The sequence below is a fragment of the Cucumis melo genome, chromosome 6 (genome assembly GCF_025177605.1).
Source record: "Cucumis melo cultivar AY chromosome 6, USDA_Cmelo_AY_1.0, whole genome shotgun sequence".
In the NCBI taxonomy this organism is placed as follows: Eukaryota; Viridiplantae; Streptophyta; class Magnoliopsida; order Cucurbitales; family Cucurbitaceae; genus Cucumis; species Cucumis melo.
In genome coordinates this window covers 7,165,341-7,185,389 of record NC_066862.1, presented here as the reverse complement: position 1 = coordinate 7,185,389, position 20,049 = coordinate 7,165,341, and the positions used below count along the sequence as shown (strand labels likewise).

Sequence of the window (20,049 nt, the reverse complement as noted above, 5' to 3'; positions counted from 1 at the left end):
GGTTTGCATCACATAAGATTTAATATTTTGCTAATATCTTTAACATCCAAAAGTTGTATGATTGAGTGAGCTGTCTTGTGGAATTAATCAAAGTGTAATACTCGTCGATATAAAAAAAACAAAAAGAAATTTGTAGATTGACATAGTTCACGTCATTAATTTGCCAATACTCTCCTTGGAAAATAACTAGGTAAATAAGATGAAACTATAAAGAAATATATTGGCAACTATCAAAATACGGTGTTTGAAAATGTACAGATTTCATCCAGAGATTGATTAATGATTTGAAGTACCATTTAAATTTCAAAGGCATTGGGTAGAACTCGAAACATGGAAGAATCGCTGTTCATGGTCAACAAGTTGTAGACTAGACATCAGAAGTGGTCAAATAATTACAATTTCATTGCTGCAGAATAGAAAGAAAGCACACCCCCACACACAGCATAGCATAACCAAGAAGAAAAGGAGTTACAAAAACAAATAAAGATCATCTTGATTTGGTACTTGCAAACTTAGTCATGCGATCAGCTACAGAATTGGCATTGTTTGATGAATTGGGTTCATGGGAGATACCATTGTTTGAGAAGCTCCATGCATCCCAAGATACCTGAGCGTACCGCTTGTTTGATCCAAATTTCTCTAACTCGAGCCTCTGTTTTGGGGCACTTTGTGACCTGACTTTTGCTTTGGACGACTCTGTGTTGGCCATATAGTTTGGATAACCTGCATAGCCACTGAAATATCCCCATGCGTACTCACTTCTTGTCGGTGACAAGGTAGCTCGTTTTGCGGCATTTCCACGCCTGGATGAAGCAGAATGCACTTGAGGGCTATTTTCTGCCGTTCCTGGGGCTTGTTCATATTTCCCAACTGGAAATTTTAAGGAGCTCAAGGACGCTTCCCCCGAGGAAAGACTCGAAACTGGATTTGCAGCCTTTGACGAGTGTTTTGATGGGGAGTCAATCGTCATAAAGCTCTGGTGGTTTCTAAAATCTGAAGCCATTTGAGAGTTCTTAAAGCTGTTGATGTTTCCTTGAGATTTCAAATGAGGTTTCCATGTATCTACTTCAAGGATTTTGTCTGTTTTCTCATCTACAGCATGAATATTTTTTAGAGGCAACTGTCGATTGTTCCACAAATTTTCTTCCATCCAACGGTCTAACCAACTTGACCCGACTGGTGCTCCATCCACAACAGTTACATCCTTCAAGTTTGAGTTCGAACCACATCTCTGCAAGAGTTGGTAGGAAAAGTTGAAATGGATGTTACTTTTAGGATAAAATATTCAAGCATCAGAATCTGGTTTCAACATCAGTCTCCGAGAACTAGAATGAACTTAAACACTATAGCATATAGAACGCAAATATGAATGATTAGTCTTATTAGATCTTAGAAATGGCATTAAATTCTATACCTTCAGAAGTGCCGAGTTGTCAAATTTATTACTATGGTGAGCACAGAGTTGATCTCCAATTCCACTGGGGGTTGCTTGAACCTATCAACAAAAAGGAAAATAATGGTAAGCATTTTCAGAAAAATAGAGATACATAAAAGTAAAAACTTAAGTGCATCGAACAAGTAACAAACAGAAAAGGAAACTATTACATGAAGTCTCATGGAAACCCCATTCTCTAACAATCGCCATAGTTATGTTCAAAATTTAGATGAAGAATACTACAGACTCGGACATTACATTAACTCATAAAGTCAGAAGACAAAACAGAACTTCCACAATTTAGTTGACCAGATTCTTAGCTCTTTTCTTTTCGAACAGAACAATTAATTCAATATAAGCTTAAGAATCCCAGAAAGCTATAAAGAAACTGCGCTACAATGTCATTCATAGAAAAAAAAACTAAAAGAAATGCACTAAAAAAAGCATGACAATATTGGAAACTGGATATCAATGGGAGGGAAAATGAACACATACACGGATATGAGAGAGCGAGGATTTGCTGGTGGAATGCAAAGAATCCGATAAGTTTGAGCGACCAGCACAAGCTCGAGATTGCAATCTAACGAGTGTCTGCATTCGCCTTAGCATGTCAGCCATTTGCTTTCTCACAATGTGACCTCTCACCAAAGCTTGAAGCTTTACCAATGCCTTTAGTGCCCTAAGTGCCCTCCTTGCCTTCAAAATTTCCCTCCAAAAGTAAGACACAATAATAACCAAAACATCTTTCTGCAACTCATATTCAAAAAGTCCCTTGAATCACTATAATTCTGTAAACTAAATGTGGAAAGAGCTATGATGGGGGAAGGGGACCAATGCAAAAGAGAAATTCAACCAAACGCCAAACTGCAGCTTTAATACAACCATTTGAATTAAACAAAAGCTATGATAAAGCCACTTTTGCTATTTTAAGCACACCAATTTAATTAATTGTACATTTCTCCCTAGACTTTCAGAAACAAATCCCACAAAAACTTGTTGAACTCTAAAAATCAAAAGAGAAGCATAGCTGGCAATGATCCTTTGGATTAATTATCAAGGAAAAGAAAAACCAACTTGAAAAGGAAGGACCCATCAATGTCTTTTGTGATTATAGCAAAGAAATAACCAATTATATTAAATTTGGAAGATTCTTTGATAAGAGGAAGTGGAATCATGTCATAAGAAAGTATAATGAATCTCCTACAGCAACTACCATAAAAACTGGTAGCTAATGAAATTGGTGAGGGAAACAGCAAGATGTCAACACGTATTTGACCCAATACACGTGCAACCATTAGAACAGAGGATGGAGATACTACCCAATTGGACATGCGTGGACAACAGGGAGATGGATGGTCTGAGATGCTGAGATCACATATCCACTTGTGTCGGCGCACTAAATCCAACTCAATTTCTTTCTAACCACTTAATTTTCCGGGAAAATTCATAGGACCACTTCATGTTTTGTGCTTGGTTTTAGATTGAAATCCAGAGGAGAACAAAAGAGAAAGGGGAAAGTGAAGTATCGGGTAAAGGAACATGGAAATACAATCCCAAATGCCCATGTGAAGGTTTTTCTTTTCTTTTCCTGTTTGAAAAGATAAAAGTAGCTTTTTGAAAGAAATTTAAGAGTTGCAGATTAGGTAAGTTTCTTTCCATTTGGGTCTACAAGGAAAAGGGGTAATACAAAGTTTTGGTTTGAACACAAATGAAATCAAATTCTACAAAACTACGGCTAATCGCAAACTTTCTAAAACTTTCTAAAAAATCAAGTTTGAAAAATTATCACCAGCTAAACCCCATATCGAAGTAACTCAAGAAGGAAAAAGAATGAGACTTCCAACAAGGGGTGACCCCCAACATTGCTAAAATCTTCCTCTATTGAAGGTCGATGGGAATAATTACAGCCATAATGAAAAGGGAAATTTCTAAAGAAAGAATGTAAGAGTCAAGAGAGCAAAGAAGCCAACTCACCAAATAACCCCGAAAAGCGGACTGGATTTTAACGGCAGCCGCGTCCTCCATCCAACGGCGGTTAGCATTAGAGTGAGTGGTACCGCTGCTGGTGAGCCGAACAACCTCAGCAGCGGCATGGGCAGCGGCTAGAGCTGCCTCAGCGACGGCAGCGGTGGCGGCAGCCACGGCAATGGCGTGTTTGTTGGCATCGAGAGGTTCGGTGTAGGAAGAGGAGGGGCCAAATGCATTGGGTTGGGAGGAGGTAGCGTAAGGGCGAGAGTGATGGGTGTGGCCGGACTTACCGAAGCTCCAGCGCTTGTTCTTGTTGTTGTTGGGGTGTGGGGTGGAGTCAGGGAGGTTGGGAGGGGGTTTTTTCGGACGGAAAAGGCGGCGGAGAAAGCCCATAAATGGAAGTGGAAAGCTAGGAGAATGAGGAGTAGAAAAGTAAAAACATGGCTGAGAGAATATGAGAGAAAAGCATGGAAGAAGAGAAGAAAGTGAGAATGAGAGTGAGAGTTTTAATTTGAAGAAGAAGAAGAAGAAGAAGAAGAAGAAGAAGAAGAAGAAGAAGAAGAAAGTTGGATTTGGGAAATGGGAATTGGTGATGTGAGCAGCTTGAGGCCAACGCGCTTCTATGAATAGTCTACATCACGCGCTTAGCTCCCAATGTTTCTTTTTGTGGTTCTGGATTTGTGATGCTTTTTATAAAAACACATTTAAAATAAAAAGTTATAGGTTTCTCAAAATAAATAAATAAGCTGTATGTATCAACTTTATATTCTCATTTATAGTTTTCTTTAAAAAAAAAAAAAAAAAGTTTTATTTTACTTTTTATGAAAGTACTTAAAAAGTGATGAATTTAAATTAGATTTTTTTTTTAGGATCAAGTGCTTAACTCACTTACACTAACTCTATGTTTAGATCTTCTCATCCTCAAAATAAAGAGAGATTTTGAGATTATTTTATTTATTACTTATATTTTTACCCCATCATTTATTTTGGTATGTGAAATTGGAGATTTTATTATTTTGGTCATTGCCATTAGTTTCATTATAAAAAAAATTAAGGTGTTGTCTTCTTCTTCTTCTTCTTTGAGTTTTTTACTTTTAAAAAATTACATTTATTTAACATTTTTCTTTTGAAAATCTAACTAAAGTTAAAGTTTTTTCTTAAAAAAAAATTAAAATAATGTATATAACTTTTCTATCCTAGTTTAGTTGGCATATGGTGTATTAATGAATAATTGATATATGGTTCAAATCTCTTATACTTACAAATAATAATTTTTTTAACTTGCTTAAATATATAAAAAGAAAATTGCCTTTTTAGAAAGAAAAAAAACAATTGTTTTCTCCAAGAACAAACTGTTTAAAAGTTATTTGACCAAATTAAAATAGTTGTTACCTTAATAGGATAGCGTTAAACATTGACAATGTTTAACGTGGCTATATATATTAGGCTTGATCATTATCTTTACCCTTGGTTGCGAACTTGTGAGAATAAGATGCAAAATTAAATTGAATTGATTTTAGACAGATTTAAAATAGGAAAATAACTGTTTTACCCTATTTCGAATATAAAATAAATTCTTCAACTGAGGAGAAGATAAGTGTTATTGTCCTACCTCATTTGAAAGACATTATTTGCTCATCTTTCTACCTCCAATTTATTCACCAACATCCTACCTAGACTATCTCTCTATGTTCTCGGATTTAGTTAAACGAGTAGTCTCGCTTGTTGTTCATTCAACTTCTTTTAAATATTTTTTACATTCAAATCTCTAACTTTTTAATTAACGTTATATGTTTTATGTCAATCGAGCTAGAGTTTTGCGGTCCAAGTATTGTTTATATAATAATAGCAGCAGAGAGAGAAGAAAAGGGTAAAGGGTGCCTTTTTATTCAATGAAACCTGACTTCTGAGATCATTGACCTCAGATTAAACAGGAAAGGAAAAACACAAACAAAACCAAATGGAAAACTACAGCATTATTATTACTATTCATTTCATTTCTTGTGGCGATTTCCACTTCATCCTTCTCTTCTAGTTTGAACCTGAAATGAAGAAAAAAGAAAAAATAAACCTTTCGTTCAACACACAGCCAATTTCTTATGAAAAATGGTTAGAAAAACAAAGAAAAGACTGACCACAAGAGAGAGTTGGAAGATGGCAAAGAGAAGGGAGAGTGGAGGCAATTCTAAGGGTGCTGCAAAGGCAATCTTGTTGCACAGCTCCAAGTGCACCACAACACTCTGGGCTTGGGTTAGGAGCACCAGGCAGCACAAATGGTGCACAACTATTTAAGTTGCTGAGCTGAGTTGAGCAGCCTTGAGGCTGTGCCTGTGCTTGAACCAGCATCAAAGCCAGCAACGACAGAATCACAACTTGCTGCTTCCCAAGAGACTTGACGCCTGCCATAGTTGCTCCTTTTTTTTCTTTTGCTTTTAATCTGTTTTTTTGGGTTCTGAATCTGTTGTTTGATTATTTCTTTAGGTTTCGGGATGTTATTTATAGGAGTTGAAAGGTTCAACTTTGCATGAATCACCTACATAGCAATTCTTAGTTCATAGTTTTTGTGTTGAGTAACCAAAATTAACCTCAGATTGAAATTATCATTCATTCCCATTTATCACAGTTCATCAAATAAGATGGTGATATAATCCACTGTCCTTTGAATGATTACAGCACAAAAGAAAGAGAAAAATGGGAGATGAAATGTGATTTAATTGGCTGTAAAAAAAGTGATTAAAATGTAGGTGAAAACAGCTGGTTTTGGCTAATTCTTGATGGGATAATCATAAAGCATAAAGAGAAAAAAAGAAAAGGTTACATAAAAAATATAGAGAAGAGGAAGGAAAAAATAATTGAGTGAGAAGTTAAGTTGCTTTAGATTCTTGCTGTTGATCAGAAAGCTCAGGAGGGGCTGTCCAATAGTTTTTTACTGCAAATAAAAGTTTCTCCATATGATAAGGTCCATCTTCATGATGCACAATTTGACTGCTCCAATTCAGATTATCAGTTATCATTTTGATTTTCACCAAAACGTCAATGTTCTCTCGAAAGATTACGCTTCCTTCTGGCCTCAGAGTTCTGTCCATTTCAAGTAGAATGTCTTCCATTTCACATCTGCAATGTAATTCCAACAAAACACCTTTGAAAAACCAACAGACTCCACATGTTCTCTAAAGATCGACTTCGTGAAAAAGAAAGTTTAATGAAGAATAAAACTTTTCACGTTTCCTTAGACTATGAAAAAAGGCAATACCTATTTTTATAGAGGCTAAAAACTGAATCAGCATGAATGAAATCATAAGTTCTTGGATAAGTTGACATTGCCTCGCACCTGCAATCCATCCACATGACATAAATTACTTATATGAACAAAATATTAAGAATTACTTTATGCTTTAGTCACATCTCACATGTCCATTTCCTTGTGCTCATTAACTATTCAAAAGGGAATATTGGTGTGGATTATTCTTTTTACTCCTTTTGGTAAAGATTTCTTGTATCCTAGACATGAAAAACATGAATGTTATCTATCTACACAGCCTCAAAGACTTACCAATCTTGATACGTGCCGATCAAACCTCTGTCATATATGACTCCGAGCGTATTGACTTTGACATCCACAGGGACCACATTCATCACCCAAACTGGATCATCAACCAGAGCAGCAGCAAATCCACCCAAGAAAGCATTCATGTCTAAGAAATTACGGTACCGACCAGGCTTATTCAACTGATTGTTTATAGTTCTGTAATAGGTCAACCTCTTCTTCCATAGCTCAGAATCATGAATGAAAGTTTCTTCAGTCACCCCTTCCACAGTTCCTCTACTAATCCTTTGTGGGATTGCATTTAGCCTTTCTGGCCATCTTGCCAACTTCCCTCCTGCTATTTCCTTACTGTTCGAAACTTCAGGCAAATGTGTCAAACAAGCTTGCATATCTGTATACCTGAAAGGACAAAATCAAACTCAAAATAAGAGGTTAAGATCAACAATAAAAGATAAACATATAAAACATAAATGATAAAGAATGGATATAATAATTTACGTAGCTTACTAATAGTGTTTTAGCTACATCCATAGAAAGGAGGTGAGAGCAGTTTATTCTTAGAAATAAAATATCATATTACAAAGTCATAGGCATCAATAGTGTTAGAAAGTGTATAAAGCATGCCCCTCTAAACTTTGGGCCAAGGAAGACTCTCGTACGTGTCACATAACAGATTGAAAGCATTCTACGAAAGGTAAAGAAAGAGAAGTATGTGAGAGTTATGCAGGTCTATGAAGAAGATACCAAGCTCTGTCAGGATCTTGAGAATTACAGAAAGGTGGATTCTTAGTGATCTTGCGGTTTACTTTACAATTCAAGTGATTGATAGGCTTTTGCCAAATGGCAATATCACCATCTTCAACTAGTTTAGTCCAACAGAGGCTTTTGGCAACCTTTTCAATAGCAAGCTGTTCAGAATTCAAATCTTCCTTTGTTCTTTCCCAACCTTTCCAGTGTTTCTTCCAGTTAATTGGAGGGCCTGATAAAATCCAGTACCCGCCAGGACGAAGAACTCGATCAACTTCAACGAGGAAGATGCCCTCTGCAAAATCAAAAGTATACATTAAAAGGAAATTCAAAGTATTTAACTTTATGTATACAATAATGTAATGTTGCATATACACAATTATGTAATGAAAATGAAAAGAAAAGTGTACCATATTGAGACCAAGGGATTAGGCAGCGAGAGCAATGAGCCATGTCAAAGGCATTTGAAGGATAAGGGAGCCTCTTAGAAGCAAGAATGCCAATGAGTGCAGGAACTCCTCTTTCTAAAGCAAATTGAACTTGGGCTTCATGAGTGTCCCTTGGTGCAAATGACATCGTTATGATGTCCCTTGACAGTAAATAAGCTCCCCAACTTCCCACCTTCATCATCAACAAAACAGTTTGTTTTATTAATTATTTGGTTTTTGTTTTTAGTTTTTCTAAATTAAGATTATAAACACCTCTTTCACTCCTAAGTTTCTTACTTTGTTGTTGACATTTTACAAATGTTTTAAAAAACCAAATCAAATTTTAAAAACTAGAATAAGTTGTTTTCGTTTTATGAATTTGGCTAAGAATCTTATTATTGTACTTTACAAAAGTTACAAACTTTCGTAAGAAAATACGAAGAATAAATTTAATTTTCAAAAACCCAAAACAAAAAACAAAATATTATAACTAAATGGAAACTTAGTTTTTAAACATTAGAAATTAAAACTCATAAACACTTCTTTTATTTTATATATTTTTAAATTAGTTCTTGATTTTACAATTTGATTGTTAAAAAATGTTTATTTAAGCAAAATTCATAATTGAAAATTGGGAAGACAAAAAAGACAAGCATAAATATCAAAAACTAAAACAGATTGGATTAGTTATCAAAAAATCTAAAATTTGTCAAATTTGATTCTAATTAAACTTCTTAACCAGTATTGAAAACATCTTTAGAATTTTAGTTTTATAATTAAATGACCCTTAGATAGATAAATAGATTCGATGGATGAAAAAGAAAATCGTTGATATATTATTCTATTAGATACTTCCTAAAGTTAAAGTTAGACAACTATAGGAAAAGAAAATTAAAAATTTCAATTGTTTATCTTATTTAACGGCATTCAAGATTTTAAACTTGTTAGATAGATTATAATATACAAGTTTAAATCATTTTCAATAACAAATTTGAGAATTTTAATAATTCCCATATTAATTAAAAGGATTTTTAATGTATGTAGGACAAAAATTGGCATGATTAAATAAAAGAATAAAAAGTTAAAAATGATGAATATAATTAGGTGAGGCTGGCAATTATGATAATGATAAAGAAAGAATTTTGTAATTAATAATATGACAGAGAGAAGAATCAGGAGGTTTCACAAAAGGACCAGACTCTGCTCCATGACTGCCACGTGTAGCCAAGCAGGTAATAGTCAACCAAAAAAAGGGAAGCGTTAACTTAACCTAACGACATAGATATCACTGCCTTCCGACACATATTTCAAACATTCTTTTCGTTTCCCCCTTCCATACGTATTATTGCCTCATGATTAAGAAAAATGTTGTCAAATTATTTTTACTTAGACAACCAAATTAAATCTCCAACTAAATTCTTTATTGTTTTCTGGAGAGTTCTAAATGTTGTATCTTTGTGCTATAGTAGCAGCAATGAAGGGATAAAAGCTCTAATTTTAAAGGATGAGTTTTATGTCATTAGCATTAGCATTATTGGGTTCAATTCATTTTGAACCCAACTAAGTATTTTTTGGTTAAAATATCATTATTTGTATTTATATTTTGAGTTCTATTCTATTTTAATTTTTTAATTTCATTTTTTTTTATATTTTCAATAAAATTTAAAGTTTAGTTTCTTACTTTGAATGGATGTTAAATTTTTGTAGGTCAAAAAGTAATTCTTTTGAAAATTAAAATAATAACAACACTATTTTTCAAAAAAAGAAAAAGAAAACAATGTATGTCCTTTCATTAAGAAAAATTATTGTAGATAACAAAATATAATAAAGTTTCATATTTTATCAATATTTATTATAAATGGAGTATAATATTTTACTATTTTTAGTTCATTTTATTATATTAAAAAATTCTCCTTTTAATTACATATGATAGTAAAGACTAAATATAATATTTTTTAAAAAAAGAAACCAAAGATAGATAAATGAGTAGGAGAATAAATTTAAGATTAGTCGAAAATATAAAGTATATAAAAGGATATAAATTTCAAAGGGTGGGTGAGTCAAAATGGTAACAAATATTTTACTTTTGTCTTTTAAAAAATTACCTTATAAATATCCATAGAAAAAGACAGTCAATGTGTCTCTTAATATGGTTTTCACAAACCCAATTTAAAGAAATAATTTTCCAGTTTTACATTCTTATTCTTTCCATTGTAATACACAATTTTATTAAAAAATAATCAAACAATGGACTGTCGTCCTTTCCACTTAAATTTTAAAACAATTTCAAAATGAGATGAGAAAAAACATAAATTCTAAAGAAGGGATAGAGAAACAAAATCATTACCAAGGAGAAGTTATGATTTTTTGTGTTAATATGGACATAAAGGAATATTTAGGAAGGAGGTTGAGAAAGATTATGGATTTAGAAGTTACCCCACAGCCAGTATCAATGGCGGTTCTGATGGATCCATCTTTAAGATTAATTAATTTCCCAATATTATCAATATACGCATCAGCTCCGTCGGGAAACATCGTCCCTCCGCCCGGAAATCTAAACGTCTCCCCTTCATATCTAATCCAGTTCTGCACAGCTTTCTCCACCGTCAGATGCTTATGTGGCACATTCACATACCACGCCAAATCTCTACTCACTGGCCACGCGAACGGATTCCGGTATCCGGGAGGCGCAGGAATCCGGCACTTCAACGACTCCTCCTTCTCCGGGCAATGCCTCTCTCTGTAAATCAGCCTATCTCTGCTGAACTTCAGAGACCTATGCGTGTCCTCACATGGCGTGTACTCGCTGTAATTCAACCCACATGCCGGAAAAGGTTTTGCTGCAGCGGTGATGGTGGTGTTTTGGAGGGTGGTGCATCGGGGGATAGCGGCGGAGGAGGGTTGTTGGCGGAGGCCGAGAAAGTAAGAGGAAAAACAGAGGAAGAGGATTAGAGAGATGGTGTAGAATTTTGTCCGGAGGGAAATAATGGGTTGTTTTGAAGATTGTTTCGAGGCCATCTGTAAATTAAAAAAAAAAAAAAAGAAGAAGTGATGAATTGGGGTTTGATTGATTTTGTTAAAGGATGGAGAAAAGTGATTTGATTATATAAGGTAAGGGAAATTTTTGGAATGTGTATTATTTTGTGTAATGAAAATTTGGAAGGTCAGTGCCAGTAGGACGGTGAAGTAAAGAATTGTCTGTTACCTTTGAATATTGGGAGCTATATTTCATTAGGGAGAATAACACCGTTTATCTAACCTACATTACATCCAAGTCCTTTATAATTTTTATATATATAGAGTCTAACGTACAAACAACCAACTAAATAGTTATAACATAAATAACTAAAAGGTAACATTATTTACGGTTTATTTACAAAAGCTCTAATACCCTTCAAGTTTGGAAGATGCACATCGATAACATCCAACTTGGTTAACAATTTATGAAGAATTCAGGAAGATACCTTTGTAAACATGTGTAAACTAGAACGACTAGGTAACACTTTGAAGAATTTTTCGACGATCTTATCTTGCACAAAGTGATAGTCGATTTCTATGTGTTCATGGAATATGAGATTAGTTGGTTATTTGTACATCGGACCCTATATGTATAAAAGACTTCTGTGTAATGTATATTAGATAAGTGGAATTATTCTTCTTAATGAAATATAGATCCTATTATTCAATATTAGTTATAGTATTAGAGTACAATTTCTGCAATTTGTGTTGAATTTTGTTCGTGCGTGTTCTCCTTTGTATCCATTCTCCTCCATTGCAACCTCGTCGAAATTAACCTTTGTCATGGTTAATCAACAACCTACAACCTCTACTATTGTTTCCATAGATCTTGAAGTCGTTCAATCCCTACATGTTGCATAACTATGTTGTTGTCATGTTTGTTATAAGTTACAATTTTCATTTAAAGGCTTAATCGGTTTTTAACTTGAAAATTTGTGAAAATTCTTTTTAGGGTATTTTTATCTCTCTCTTTTTTTTTTTTTTTTTTTTTTGTGAAAATTCCTTAAAGATGGATACATAGTTTATAATCTTTAAGATTAATTATATTTACTCTAAAATTTAGTATTTTTATTACGGACGCAAATATAATTTCAATTTTAATGAATACTATACCTTTACTTAATTTTACTTCTTTCACGAAAAACTATTTAATTTGGCTCCGTTAGCGATGCATTGAAACAAATTATTTATTTTCATATTTAAGTTTTAAAATGTATATATTTATTTTTTTTAAATTTCATATTGTTAGGTGATCATCAAGCAATCAGAGTCAGCTTTAAGCTAAAATCGAAGTTTGATTACCAATATATCAAATTTGAATGATTTTTTTACGATTGAGTGATGTCACTGACCATCCATACAATCAATCTTTAGATTTTGGTCGATCATTTTGATAAAAAATGATAATATTAATTACATGTAACAATTGGAAAACACTTTAAAATTTGGGTAAAATCATAACATTAGAGGAGAAATTTTGAAAAATAGTATACTTTTGATTTTATATTTCAAAAATAGCACACTTTTAGAAAAAAAAAACTCTTTCAACATAATTTCTCGATCCATCTTAGTCGAGATCGACATCAAGATTGTGTTGTTCTCGATCGAGATGGCCTCGACATTTCTCCGAGTTTTAGGACAAGTTATTTATTGTGTTTTGTTACGTGTGTTTTCTGTTTTGCATATGCTTCTCTTAATAATTTTGCTTACAAGCTTTTGTTCCTTAGGAGAGCCAGCAAGAACAACCTTAAGAAAATGAGGATTTAGAGTTTAGACTAATCTACATTATATTTGTGTTAACTATTTAATGGTGTATTTATATTCAAACATTCAACCAACCACCTCAACTTATATTCTCAATTTTTTCCATAAATTCAACTAACCACCATAAACTTATTAACATAGGATGAAGAATCATCCGGGCAAGGTGAGACCAAGGAAGATTTCGAAGAGATCGAAGAATATCACCCACAATGATAACAAAAACAAAAAGAATTCGAATGAGTCATATAAAACAATGAACCAAATTTTCATCACTCCAAAATTGTTGCAAATGAGATTAATTAATAAGGTCTTATATACGCAATTTCATATTTTTTTAGCATGATAATTAGTTAATAATTAAACATAATGATAATCAATTAGTTAATTAATACAACATTTTAGGGAGCAATATTAAAATTGGGATCCAAAAAGAAAGAAATTAAAAACTCAAGACAATTTCCGACCGAAATAAGCACGATTTATCAATATAATTTTTTAGGCTTTCTCGAAGTTTGGTACAATTTTGCTCGAGATGAACTGAGATTGTCAAGTTTTTAGACTTTCTCTGTACAATTTTGATCGGGATGAACAAAGATCCATTATTCTTTTTGTAAAGAAAAAAAATCAGTTAAGATTTGGTGTAATGTTGGGCATTTAATTTCTAAAAAAGAAAAAGATAAAAAAAAAACTTAAATAAGATTTTGAACAATGGTAAAATATATCTCGATCTAATATCTACTGATATGCACCGAGGAAACAAAAAACAACCAAAATAATAGATAAGTTGGAAAGTTTTAATATTTTAGAAAAATCTTGGTATCGATTTTACCCGAGACTGAATCAAGATAAATGATTTTGCCAAGTTTTAAAGGATATGCTACTTTTAGGAAGTAAAACAAAAATGGTGCTACTTTAACCAATTTCTCACATCAGAGATGCCAAAGAGATAGTTATTAATTACATTCAATCATTTTGTGTACTGTTCAATCGTATTTTCACTTTTACAGCCATACACTAACTGTTTTCCTAATGTTATTCTAAATTAGAATTATTTTGAGAAAAAAGGCCAAATCATTCTCTCTCTCTTTTTAGGTTTAAATCCTAATTTTATTATTTTATTTTGTTTACTAAACTTGCAAGAGCACATGTTTTAGTCTCTCCACTTTTAAAAATAACATATTTTGATTAAAATTTTATATCTCTAACTGATTTGAGGTGACTTGACTTTTATATATATATATATATATATATATATATATATCGATGACTAACCTGTCAAATAAGATAATCACTTTTAAAAATTTAGGGTTTTAATTTTTAATTAAAGATCAAATGAAAAATTGATGCTTTATCGGATAACTAAAAATGAGTTAGCTTTTGAGTTTATTTGATAAATGTGTTGATTAGGGGTGATTATCGATAAATCGAAGTCGATTTTTTTGACAAAACTATCACCGAATCGACCATAGTCAGTTTAGTAAATGTTCAATCCGACCTCAACATCGATGAGTAAGGGTCAATCAACCGATATTTATCGGATCTGTTTACACTTAGAAAATACTTTTTGGAAATTCTCAATTTGAAACTTTCCAAAACTGACCCCTCTCGTTTTTCGACTGACCAACTTGGATTCTAGTAGGGTGTAAGAATAATTCGAATAACCCGAACTACCCAACCCATATTATATGAGTTGGGCTGGGTTAGTTTAAAATGTGGGTTGGGTTGGGTTGAAAATTTTGGTTTTTTTTTGTTGGTTTGGGTCTCGGGTTGGGGTTGAAAATTTTGAGTCAACCCAACCTAACCTGAATTAATAATATATATTTATATTTATATTATATATATTTTATTATTTATTTAATATTTATAGATAATGTTTGGAATGTTGAACTTTTATTGATGTTTGAAACTTTGAATTTATAGATGTTTGAATTTTTGGATGTGAGTGTTTATCGACGTTGTAAAACAATTTTAAGTCGTCAAACATTAAAAAATAATACAACCCAACAACTCAATCAAACCCAACCTTATGGGTTGGGTTAGGAATAAATACAATTCGGGTTGTCATCCCAACCAACCAGAAAATATGGGTTGTGTTGAAAATGTCCTTCAACCCAACCCGTTTACACGCCTAACCCTTAGTGTTGATTATGTTTCTGTGTTGTATGGAAATATTTATAAAATAAACTAGCAAGATTTATTAATTATTTATTAATTTATGTAATATAATGAATCTAGAGCCTAATCGTACAAATATAGAAAACACATCATCATTCCCCCTAAAAAGTATGATAAAGACTAAAGTAAGTTTATTCTTAAAATTTTTGGAACCTACAACTGACGTTTTTAAAAATTTAATGGCCAAAATAGAACAATATACAAAGTAGTTTAGAGGCCAAAATATGATTTAAACCTTTCTTTTACTAACAAAATCATATTAAAAAAAAATCTAAAAAAAACTCGTATCGAAAAGAATTATATGCCTTAATCTTTTAAAATTATATCACATATTTTGACATGTAAATACACTAACACCTTGAACATAAAACTCAACACTCTACTAAATAAGTTATAAGCAAAAATAAGTATATCTCAATTAACATAGCGTCCATATTATCAACTTCAAAATTTTGGAGTTGAATTTATCCACCGCATTTTAATATAATTTGTTTGCAAAAAGAAGAAAAAAAACCTCATTAGTTGTGGTTAATAATATCGGAAAGAAATTATGCAAAGAAACATATTAGAATTAGAACAATAGTTAGTTATAGCTTTGAAAGAAATAGTTGTGGGTGAATAATTGAATCATTCATAAACTATGCTAGTTTTGCCAAATATTTATTAAATGGTATGCTACTTTTGATTTTCCATTTGTTAAATTTATATATACTAACATATCTCAAAGTAATAATAATTATAGTATTATATTATCTTATAAATATTTTAAATAATTCTAGAATGTCTTCTAAATACGAAATACTTTAAAAATTGAAATATAGCCATCAAACAAACATTTATTTTTAAAATTAAAAATTCAGTTTATTTTTTAAAATAATCAAACAAATGTAATTAATGTCAAGAAATAATGGTGTCATCCTCTCATTGTGTATGTTAAGTTAGAAAAGTTAATCTGACCATTTAAAATCATTACATAATTTTTACATACAATTCATATATACCCAAACAAAGCTTAGCTGCTAACCTTTGCTCGTTCTCCCCTCTTCGATTCCCGATTAACGATACGATCTTGATGTATCATTTGTTCAATTTGGTCGATTTAATACTTATTTAACTATTTCATTGTTGTGATTGCTCTAATATTTGATTGATAACAAATCTAGATGGTTTTTTTAGATTTAATTTCATCGATTTGTATTGAAGCAATTCTTACTTAATCGTTGACAATTGTATTTGGCTCTTAAAATATATGGCATTCTTAATTCTTCCTTTTACTAATCTTTTCGACTGGAATTATAATTGAGTTGTCTCGTTTTATGATAATTTTCTCTACAAATCAAATTAGTGTGAGTCGTCTAAACTCGTTCTAAATTTCTAAACATTATGTTCTTGTTTGTTATAAATAGAGTAAGAAATTAGAAAAAAAAAAAAAAGGATTTACTTTTTTGAAAAAGAATTACAAATGACATCCAAATAAAATAATGTTAGGGAGGATGTTTGATAATACGAAAGTTGAGGGAATAACTTTGACATTTAACAAACTTAGTCGCCAATTTTATTAGTTATTCGTGCCGCGTCGGAGTCGGAGTTGAGGTCCGCCGTTCTCGGTTTACATTGACAACTCAGGGATCCAGGGAGTAACCGGAGAGGCGACAACAGCTTTCCTATCGATCATCAATGGCGGACGACGATTACAATGACCTCGACATGGGGTTCTCTCTCTTTCTCCATACCCATTTATCTATTCAATATGTTCTTCTCCAATCTGTTTATGTTCCTCTGGTTTCAATTGGTTTCTTACAAAATTTGTCAAATGAAAAACCCTAGTTTCTAAACTATTTCGCACCTTCAAGTTCAACTCGGTGTGGTACGGATTTGGGACTGAATTTGTGAGGGAAAGCAGTTCGGTATGATGAAATATCACTTGGGTGTTGGGAAGGAGATGCTATCAGAACCAAACTTGATTGTTTGAGCCATTCTACACAATTTGATTTTCTGTAGCTATAAGCGTGTGATGAGCAACTTAAAGAGTCACTTTGGCGAATGTTTGATTCTCCTGCCGCCTGACAGCTCACAATACTAATTTTTAAGGTTTAAACGTGTGCGATAATCTCAGATAGTTGCTTGTGCCATATTCTACTAGGGTTTTCTTTAGGTATAAGTTATTGACTTCTTCTGCCTTGAAAGCATGGCTACTGGAAAATTGTTTTTATTCAAAATTCCAACTCTTTTACTACCCTTCATAATCAGATACCAAATTAAGTTTGTAACTGCCACTTTTCATTGTAATCTTGCGGATCATACATCCTAAGCCTCGAGATACGAAAAGATTTTTACGAACTTATGCTTATTTCTTGATGATTGTGTCCAGTTCAATAAGCGTTATATTTTACTGAACGACTTTATGTTAAGTTGGTTTCGCTTATTGTTGGCAATTACACGTTTTCTTCATTAGTTAAAAAGGAACTCTGCTAACCTTCATCTTTATTATGAATTACTGTGTCTGAAAATTAAACATTGTGTGTTGAGGGATTTCTAAAAAGCTTTCCCGTTAGTAGTTTATTTAATCTGGGTACCCCTCTTGCTGTATATGTATCTTTAGATCCTCGTTAGCAACATCCAAAACTTACTTATTATTATCAGTTCTTCAAAGTTCAAAGTACTAAGTAGCCTTTTATTCACTTTGTACCCTGTTTCAGATGCCCTTTGTTAATTTGCATGAAGGACTCTGCCCTACTTCTAGTATACAGTTAGTTCATCAGTTTCTGTATCAACTTTATTTTAATTTTAATTTTTTAAAATTATCTGTTAGTTTGAATTTTGACTGTTTATAGTGTTTTGCATTACATTTTCCAAGTTCTTCCTTATTTGGGTTAATAATAAGTCTTGTTAGTTATGCAAAATATACACAATGAAAGCAGATAAATGGAGTATGGTTGTAAAAGTCTATACATGAGGACTTGAAACCCAACTCTTGGATCCACTCATAACAGTTTGTTATTTGAAGTAAATATACTAAAATTGCATTCTTAACTGTAGTTTGACCACACTGGTATTTATATTGTTTTGTGAAAGGTCTTCATATTTTCATTTTGGAATATTGGATGGTTCCAATATTTTTCCGCTCCTACGTTTATAAGTGATCTTATTCTGCAGATATGAAGATGAGCCACCAGAACCTGAGATTGAGGTAAGAAAAAATTAGTTCAATTTCATTTGAAAGAAAGTATTTTCTTTTTTAAGTTGATTGATCATAGTGACACTGAGAAGTGAGAATCATATACAGGAAGGTGCTGAAGAAGAATTGGATAATACTAACAATGATGATATTACTGGTGAACCTGTTGAAGCTGAGGAAAAGGAAGATGAAGAACCTGTTGAACGTGCGCGTAAAACCTCAAAATTTATGACAAAATATGAACGTGCTAGGATTTTGGGTACACGTGCCCTCCAAATCAGGTTCCCTTTTTAAAATTGGCCACATCCATTATGTGCGCCTAGTTGATAAATAATATGATGATTGTTTTTTCTTTTGGGCAGCATGAATGCTCCTGTGATGGTCGAGTTGGAGGGTGAGACTGATCCACTTGAGGTTAGATACTCAATTATTAAGCTAAAACCTTTGAAAGTTCTCTTTGTTTTTAGCATTCAGCTGAATGTATTTTTGTTTGTGCATGCCATAGTTAGAATGCCTGCTCGATATAAATATGGTTAAATTTATATCGTATAAGAGTACCCTCAAACTTTGAGGTCGGGGGTGAAATTAAAGGCTTTCAAACAATACAGTGTAATTGAAACTGACGTCAAAGCTTATGAAATTCGTATGATGATTGTCTACGCTTTCACCTGCCATTCATATTCATGGGTTTGTAATAGCTTCCGCTTTTATAAGGAATGAAGATGTATGCTTGTCTGCCTGGGTGCTTTGCATTCTTTTGGTTGGCTGTAGCATTGTTCTCTGGCATCTTATCTAATCTTGTACTGTCTTAGATTGCAATGAAGGAACTTCGTGAGCGGAAGATACCCTTCACCATTCGTCGCTACCTGCCAGATGGAAGGTTGAGCCTCTTAGATCTTATTCTTTCATATTTAACATTCGGATTGACCCGCCGGCAGAAACGTGTAGAAAACTGACAATATGCGAAGCAGTCGGTTTGGTGCTTTATGTATATGTATAGGTTTAGAGATATCAACTATACTGAGTATAGTTGGTCGTCTTAGTCTTAGAGTGTGTTTGAATTATCTATGAAATAAAATGTTTTTCAAAAATAAATTTTCTTTTGAACACTTTCTTTAAAATGAGTTTAAAATTTAAACACTTACACGTTTGATTAAATCTTTTTATAATTGTTTATATACATAATTTTGTTTAAAAAACTATTTTCTCAAAATTTGGTTCTTAGTGTTGTCTTTAAAGTGCATTATTTTTTAAAATGCATTTTGAAGAGTTACCAAACATCTCAAATTTTTTAAAAATAATTTTCTTTAAAATTTAAACAAGGTATTAGAGTTAGAGAAAAATAAGTATGAGGTTTTGGAAGCAACTTTTCTAGTTCTCTGTAGCGTTAAATTATTGAAACTCTGTTGGTTTTCGGCAGTTATGAAGACTGGGGCGTCGATGAACTGATAGTGGAAGACTCTTGGAAGAGGCAAGTTGGCGGCGCTTGATTAATCTGTGTTTGTTGTTACCAAATGTGAAATACTAGCGATTGGAACAAGAAGTTCCCATTTATGCAGTAGTGAAAAGGAAAACAGGACTACTGTTGTTTGTACTCATAATTCTCCTCTGTGATATATTGGAAAGGAACCTCTGTTAATGTATTGACTGGCGTTATTTTAACGACATTAAATATAAATACTAGAACGGATCTAATGAAAATAGAGTTGAATTTTGTGTTTCTAAATTGGTATTATATTCAAAATTATATTTTAGTTTAAAACAGTTGTTTTAAATGTGTGATGCAAAG

At 32.6% G+C, this 20,049-nt stretch overlaps 4 protein-coding genes across 5 annotated transcripts; 1 reads left to right on the top strand and 3 right to left on the bottom strand.

Moving 5' to 3' along the window:
• Positions 1 to 272: 272 nt before the first annotated feature.
• On the bottom strand, positions 273 to 4,095 carry LOC103484053 (protein IQ-DOMAIN 24). Its single transcript, XM_008440959.3, has 4 exons — positions 3,410 to 4,095; positions 1,931 to 2,131; positions 1,415 to 1,495; positions 273 to 1,231 (listed from the first exon to the last, which is right to left on the bottom strand). Exons 1-4 carry the CDS (start codon positions 3,794 to 3,796, stop codon positions 488 to 490), a joined length of 1,413 nt encoding a protein of 470 aa, XP_008439181.1. The 5' UTR covers positions 3,797 to 4,095; the 3' UTR covers positions 273 to 487.
• Positions 4,096 to 5,267: 1,172 nt separating this feature from the next.
• Positions 5,268 to 5,988, bottom strand: LOC103484052 (protein MEN-8). 2 transcript variants are annotated; one of them, XM_008440958.3, is made up of 2 exons: positions 5,539 to 5,988; positions 5,268 to 5,445 (listed from the first exon to the last, which is right to left on the bottom strand). In XM_008440958.3, exons 1-2 carry the CDS (start codon positions 5,807 to 5,809, stop codon positions 5,435 to 5,437), a joined length of 282 nt encoding a protein of 93 aa, XP_008439180.1. In that variant the 5' UTR covers positions 5,810 to 5,988; the 3' UTR covers positions 5,268 to 5,434. The 2 variants fall into 2 exon arrangements, with proteins under 2 accessions (XP_008439180.1, XP_050942645.1); XM_051086688.1 differs by having other exon boundaries at positions 5,542 to 5,880.
• LOC103484214 (probable methyltransferase PMT15) lies at positions 5,987 to 11,143 on the bottom strand. Its single transcript, XM_008441176.3, has 6 exons — positions 10,562 to 11,143; positions 8,108 to 8,318; positions 7,695 to 7,992; positions 6,957 to 7,349; positions 6,657 to 6,734; positions 5,987 to 6,517 (listed from the first exon to the last, which is right to left on the bottom strand). The coding sequence occupies exons 1-6, from the start codon at positions 11,141 to 11,143 to the stop codon at positions 6,268 to 6,270; spliced, it is 1,812 nt and encodes a 603-aa protein (XP_008439398.1). The 3' UTR covers positions 5,987 to 6,267.
• A 5,379-nt stretch (positions 11,144 to 16,522) lies between these two features.
• LOC103484050 (DNA-directed RNA polymerases II, IV and V subunit 6A) lies at positions 16,523 to 19,986 on the top strand. The gene is made up of 6 exons (XM_008440956.3): positions 16,523 to 16,794; positions 18,239 to 18,272; positions 18,369 to 18,541; positions 18,623 to 18,674; positions 19,073 to 19,140; positions 19,681 to 19,986. The coding sequence occupies exons 1-6, from the start codon at positions 16,760 to 16,762 to the stop codon at positions 19,748 to 19,750; spliced, it is 432 nt and encodes a 143-aa protein (XP_008439178.1). The 5' UTR covers positions 16,523 to 16,759; the 3' UTR covers positions 19,751 to 19,986.
• Positions 19,987 to 20,049: the final 63 nt, after the last annotated feature.

Bases quoted from the DNA above. Each gene is read 5' to 3' on its own strand.
- LOC103484053 (XM_008440959.3), bottom strand. From the start codon at position 3,796: ATGGGCTTTCTCCGCCGCCTTTTCCGTCCGAAAAAACCCCCTCCCAAC. The intron at 2,132-3,409 runs GTGAGTTGGCTT...GAAATTTTGAAG, and splicing joins CCGCTTTTCGGGGTTATTTG to GCAAGGAGGGCACTTAGGGC. The intron at 1,496-1,930 runs GTATGTGTTCAT...TTTTGTTGATAG, and splicing joins CCTCGCTCTCTCATATCCGT to GTTCAAGCAACCCCCAGTGG.
- LOC103484052 (XM_008440958.3), bottom strand. From the start codon at position 5,809: ATGGCAGGCGTCAAGTCTCTTGGGAAGCAGCAAGTTGTGATTCTGTCG.
- LOC103484214 (XM_008441176.3), bottom strand. From the start codon at position 11,143: ATGGCCTCGAAACAATCTTCAAAACAACCCATTATTTCCCTCCGGACA. The intron at 7,993-8,107 runs GTACACTTTTCT...TTGATTTTGCAG, and splicing joins AATCCCTTGGTCTCAATATG to AGGGCATCTTCCTCGTTGAA. The intron at 6,518-6,656 runs GTATTGCCTTTT...ATTACATTGCAG, and splicing joins TTTAGCCTCTATAAAAATAG to ATGTGAAATGGAAGACATTC.
- LOC103484050 (XM_008440956.3), top strand. From the start codon at position 16,760: ATGGCGGACGACGATTACAATGACCTCGACATGGG. The intron at 16,795-18,238 runs GTTCTCTCTCTT...CTTATTCTGCAG, and splicing joins TACAATGACCTCGACATGGG to ATATGAAGATGAGCCACCAG. The intron at 19,141-19,680 runs GTTGAGCCTCTT...GGTTTTCGGCAG, and splicing joins CGCTACCTGCCAGATGGAAG to TTATGAAGACTGGGGCGTCG.